The sequence below is a fragment of the Paracoccidioides lutzii genome (assembly GCF_000150705.2).
Source record: "Paracoccidioides lutzii Pb01 unplaced genomic scaffold supercont2.1, whole genome shotgun sequence".
Taxonomy (NCBI): domain Eukaryota; kingdom Fungi; phylum Ascomycota; class Eurotiomycetes; order Onygenales; family Ajellomycetaceae; genus Paracoccidioides; species Paracoccidioides lutzii.
Genome location: NW_015440947.1, coordinates 1,567,261 through 1,573,260, shown reverse-complemented (window position 1 = coordinate 1,573,260; position 6,000 = coordinate 1,567,261). Strand labels below are relative to the sequence as shown.

The window sequence follows — 6,000 nt, the reverse complement described above, 5'->3', positions numbered from 1 at the left end:
AGGGAAGGGGGGGTTTCGTCGAGTAGAACACGTCTAACATGCTTTATCGAAGATCTTTCCTTCTTTCTTTCTTTCTCCTTTCTCTATCATACACAATCCCTCCATGCTTCTTATAATATGAATGGGACCCTTCAAAAAAAAACAAGGCTGGGGGGCGGTGATGAGGGGGAACAAACAAGAGCATTCAAAAAAACAAATTTAACTCTTTGCAAACGAAATTGCAGATGATAATCGTATGTAAGGATATCATAGCACGCTTGACTTGCTTTTGCTATGCCTTGCGCCTCGTTTCACTTACGCCTTTCCAAAAAATTAAAAATAAAAAGAATTATTAAAAAAAAAAAAAATAAGTTGCGAAAACAAGGCACTGAGATCCCGAGGCAGAACAAGGCTGAATCCAAGCTAACAAGCTCAGGAAGGAAATAACCTTAAGGAAACCCAAAGGGAGGAAACATTGATGAGGTTGTTGTACGTTGAGAATAGAAATGCAGAATATATGCACTCAAATAGAGAAGATAAGGAATGAAGAAGTCACGCATAGATCTTTGGTTGTCGGTCGCTGGCTCTTCGGCACATTTCTTTCATACATGTACGGCGTTGTTGGCGCAGGAGAAGCTGCCACCAGCGGCACCATCATCTTCGCTGATCGCTCTGCCGGAGACGTAGAGGCCGAGTCCGCACTGCAAGGGTTTTCTTTGTTAGACACGGTAGACTGAGAGTAGGGGGCGCCTGGGGAGAAAAGGGGGGGTTAGTTGTGGGGGGGTTTTTCGGAGGATCACGTACAATAAGTGCTCCGGATAGGACGCAGAAGACGTTGAGGAGGGTCAGGAATATCTTTCCAGGGCTGGCGAAGTACCGGCCTCTGTTTAGGAAGAGCCAGAACATACCGTTCACACCGACTACGGTTTTTGCGTTGGCTTGTTTAGTTCATTGGCTGCGGAGGAGGGGAGGTGGAAGAAGAAAAAGGGGAAGGGGTCAGAGTTGAGCTTACAGGTAAACCAGCTTGCGAAGAGGGCGGTCTGTGGTGCGGGGGATGGGACATTAGTTATTTTGACCAGTTTCCCTCTTTTGTTTGATTTTGATTTTAACCGGCAAAAGGGAGGTGGGGAGGGTCGTTAGCAAGAACTTACAATCAAGCTGAGAAGATTGTTGAAGACGGGAATAGCTTGCGCGATGATCCAGGCGACAACCCAGAGCCCGCCGACGAGGCCAACCCAGGTCCCAATCGAGAGCCAGCTCCGTTTAGACATGTGATTTGTTCCGCGGAATATTCGCACGTAAAGGTATTTGCATGCAACGTGCCCGTTAATGACACCGGCGATGACGATCTATTAATAGTTTTGAACATTGTTAAGTACGGGTTTTCATGCTTCAAGAACTGGGATTTTTTTGTCTTCTTTCTGGGTGGAACAGGGGAGAGAAAACATACAGTCGGGCAAGCAATCCCGTATGCAATTTTGCTGATGAGGGGTCCCGTTGAGTTCAAGGCGGGTGATGTAACATTTTTTCCCACATAACGATAGATGACGACGGCCGTAGTGGTGTAGAAGGTGGTGTTGGTTATTTGGAGTGTTAGCAGGGATTTGGTATAATCACGGGGATCCTTAAGCTCAGATGCAAATCCGAAAAATGCGGCGTGGCCAGCTGATTGTATGTTGTTGTTAGATTTATTATCGATGAAAACAGGATTGCATGAGAATACTGGCAGGCGGAGAAAGGGGGGAAGCATACAATAGGCAAAAATGATATTGCTGACAGCCAGGAATCCGCGGTAAAGATTGGTCTGGACGACCGCATCAACAGCATTTCCAGAGGATCGTACGCCAACAGCTATCATCGTGAGCATGACGGCGCTAAAAATGCTCAGGAATGCTGGAGCCCGGGTTAAAGATTAGCCAACAATTTGGGTCCGTATGACATGATTGTTAAACAGACTTGCTGAAAGATGAGGCAAGGGAGAACCCACAAACAATAGAAAGCCAGGAGACTTTCGCCAAGGTCCGTGGTAGTGTCAGGACAAGTGAAACAATCATCCCCACAATGCCAAATATAATGCTGCAGGCTCCGTGATTGGTGAGGGTGTTCATCATTACGACGAACGTAAGGATATGGCTTCCCATGATGAAGACGAGGAATAGGAGTAGTCCAGCTCCTAACAGCTCGCGCCCGAATCTTCCCAAAATAATCTCACCGGCGTCAGCCATACTGTGGACTTGCGGGTATGCAAGCTTGAATTGGCCAATGGTGTATCCAGTGTATGTCGACAACAATCCAATGAACAGGAGAACAATAATTGCCCTGCAACACAAGGCGAGAAGAGAATTAGACATGTGCCACATTAGCAGTTGTCCTAGGGTTTGACTCACGGGACTAATCCCAATGCTGCAACAGCAGATGGAAGAGCCAGAATGCCCAGAGACATAGTTTCGGCGATCATAACTGCATAGAAAAACATCAATAAATCTTTTCTCTACCCACGAATTCCCCTTTTTTTCAAGAAAAAAAAGTGAATGTAGGTCCATACGTAGTCCACATTGCCTAGATCGAAATACGAATTAGTGCCAATATAATGGCTGGGTATCTTCAACCATACGACGGGCGCAAGGAAGATCGAAAAACATACCACCAAGTCAAGGTTTTATATTTCACATCAGCCGAATCCTCGTTTCCGAAGGGATCAACATGTTTGGACTCGGCATTTTTCTCATATGGAGGAAGTGAATTCGAATTTTCAAGATGGACCTTCTCTTCATCTTCGACTTTGTCTAGGACATCACGTTGTTGCTGGCCATCATATTCCGAATGAACCTCCTCGCCCTCCAGGGTGATCGCCATCGCTCCTTAACCTAGCCTCGACAGCACAGAAGGCGTTGAGGTTATAAGAGAGCGTCGACAAAGCCGTTATGGCAATACAGTGATAATGGATATTCTTAATTCTTCTAGTATTATAGCATACGACTTGTTTGGCGATGTAGAAAAGGGGCAAAAGGGAAAAAAACATAAAATGAAAGAGTAAGAGAAAGAGAGATGTGAATTCCAGAGCAAAGAAGAGGCGCGGGGGGGGGGGGGAAAATAACCGTTTAGAAATATTGGTTTGGCAGCCAAACTCCCCTGGTGTTCCCTTGGAACGAGTTGAAGTAGTTCCTCAGAATCCGGGAACCGAGGCACTGCTGCGCAATAGTGGATGGGCATTTAGCATTCTCCCGGGTCCCCAGTTTCGTAACCATAGAGTCCAAGCAGAGTTCGAGATAAAAACCCTCTCTCAGTTGAGGGTCACATCTGCTTGAAGCGGAGAGGGGACCCGCTAAAAAATTAATAACCCCGTCCTCGCCGCCTCGCCTTCGCCTCTTCCTTCGCCCCCTTTCGCCTCTTCCCGCAAGACCTCCTCATACTCCTTGTTTTTTTCTGCGACAACAAATCACCCAAGCTCCACGTCAAGTTCCAGTCCTGCATGCACCAGTTGACAATTACCGGGAAACAGTAGCATGAATAGCCACCCGGTTTGCTTGATGGGTTGTAGGCCTATATGAAACTACTACTAATAATAACCAATTGGGCTTGAAGGTTGAAGTTGGCGATAGACTTATTTTGTGGTGATGATCACGGGAGCTGGGAGCTTGGAGCTTGGAGCTTGGCAGGACGGCAGGACGGCAGGAGCGGCAGGAGCGGCGATCGGCATGAGGAGGCTGGGAACAAGCTTCGCCAAGACGCCCTTAGTGCCCCAGGATGACATAAAAATAGCCCCCGATTTGCCAGGGAAGCAATGAGAGATTCTCGATACTGTTGTTACCCAGAGGGCGGGGGGAGAGCGGCACTTCTTGTCGATTTGCGGTATGGGCCAACTGTAGAATGCCCAGGTGGTCCTGAATTAGGCTCAATGGAGAAGGTTGAGACAGGCCGTCTTAGCTTGTTCGTGTGACTCGCAGCTTCGTCGAACCTCAGGGACCGAGTTTGCTGGCTGATGACATCCGCACTGCCACTCTGTGAGACTGGAATATATATATATATATATATATATATATATATATATATATGCGGAGGCATTTTCCGTGGAGTGTGAGCCTCGCAATCGTTGGTTGTAATTATTATCAAACGTGGTATGTTTTTTGGTTGTACGCCGCCACGCCTGGCTCTCGTCATCAGAAAGCGATGATCGTGATGCTGCCTATAGGAGGTGCTCATTTGGTTTGCTAGCTTTACTGGATCTGTGTTCGTTCCCCTTTGGCGAACTGATACATATTTGGATATAGTTATTGCTTTGCATAGTTAGATTTGTGATGTGATGTAGGGATGCTAAGCTTCTCGTTTAATGCGCTTAACATTCGGATATAGCTACCCTTTGTTTACAGTGCGGCAGGAAAACAGCGCCAGCGCCCAGCGCCGGTCTTCTCTGGTAAGCTGCCGCTTCAAAACAAGTTTCCGACAACAAATTTCCAACAACCAACATCTTACGATGAGTTAATAATAAAACAAGATGTTGTGGAGAAAAAGGCTTAAGCTGGGTAGATATGTCATCTCCCCAGATACGAAATCGGCTACAGACGGCCTGTCAAAGCTACTGAATAATCTTGTGCATGCTGCACATACATACATACATGCATGCATGCATACTCCCGTAAAAATTTGAGTTAAACGGAGCCCTGGTTAACCAGCCACCACCAAACACCGAAATCGCTTAATCAAATGCCGAGATCGCTTTTTCACTTATCTTTTATCCAAAACAAGTGTCAAAATCCATGACGTTTTATCATTAACCTACTCCTCGCCTATACCACGGCAGCACGCGAAAGTTGTTGCAGCAACGGATGTTCGTTGGGAGATTGCCCCGGAAAAGTGATATCTTGTGGTGACTTGATTGGAACCAGATAAGATGGAAACCTGGGGAACTGGAATGGAAAACCGTCGTTGAAGCAACCAGGGAAAGCGAAACAGTTTAAATATAAAACTGAGATATCTGGCTTTGCCATTAAATACAACACCGAGTACCTACGGTTCCGTTCGCACTAAATCAATCTGACAGATCTCTCTCTCTCTCTCTCTCCCCCGTTCCTCGATCTTGCCATACGTATAAAGCGAACTTCCCATCTTGCTAACGGTTTCCCCGAGATAGAAAATCTGAACCAGAAGTTTATTTTTCTCTCCGCATTAGCCGAATCCAGCGGTGAGTGATTAAGCGCCAACAAAAAAAAAAATGTTGGGAGTTATATATAAAGCGGCCGTTCAAGCAAAATTTGGATTTTAACGATTGGATATGCCGCAAAACGACCCTAACTCGATTAAACTTTCGTTCCCCCAATATCTTAAAACCAACATCCCGATATCCTCCCGGCCGTCAGGAATTGGAGAGCTGGGTTGATCTCTCGTCCCCCATTGGCCTCCTCCAACCCTGGTAACTTCGTTTGGAGTCCATAGTTCCACCCTTCAATCCGTGTCTGTTGAGCGGAAGAACCATCGTAGATATATCTCAGTGGTCAAAGTTGCACGTCAAGGTAACACGCAACGTTGCGATATCGGAGACATGCGTCATTTCCTTGATATCACCATCCGACTAGTCAATTAGCTTTCAAGGTCTAAAATACGAGCTGGCTCAAGGGACCTGGTTTATTTTGGGGCCGGGGGGGCCAGGGGGGTGTGTGTGGGGGGGGGGGGAAGGGGGGGGGGAAGGGGGCCGCAAAATGACAAAATCATGGGATATATAAACGACCTGTCAGATTGGAGCCTAAATAAAATTATAAGGGGTTCATATATGTGCTACAAGTCCAATGAGCGTCCAATGCAACAGAAGAAAATAGAATATACAACACTTCGCTCTCTGCGGGGGAAGTGGGTGGGGTGTGGTGAGTGGCGCTATGAATAGGTCTGGCCCCCTTCCAACCAGGGAAAGCGGTGGAGAGTATCCCCGGAGCAACCGCCAAGGGTTCCTCCGCGTAGCTACGCCACGTGACCAGGTGCTCCCCCGGGAGAATCGCTCGGGGAAAAGGCCAACGCCCGTTCTCACAC

The 6,000-nt window shown here is 47.1% G+C and overlaps 1 protein-coding gene across 1 annotated transcript; it reads right to left on the bottom strand.

Annotated features, from left to right (window-relative positions):
- Positions 1–581: 581 nt before the first annotated feature.
- On the bottom strand, positions 582–2,835 carry PAAG_00426 (N amino acid transport system protein; the record flags this gene model as incomplete). The annotated part of the gene is made up of 10 exons (XM_015844011.1): positions 582–680; positions 784–899; positions 992–1,019; positions 1,131–1,328; positions 1,430–1,644; positions 1,732–1,872; positions 1,967–2,298; positions 2,367–2,439; positions 2,525–2,538; positions 2,624–2,835. 10 exons carry the CDS (start codon positions 2,833–2,835, stop codon positions 582–584), a joined length of 1,428 nt encoding a protein of 475 aa, XP_015700346.1.
- Between the last annotated feature and the right edge of the window lie 3,165 nt (positions 2,836–6,000).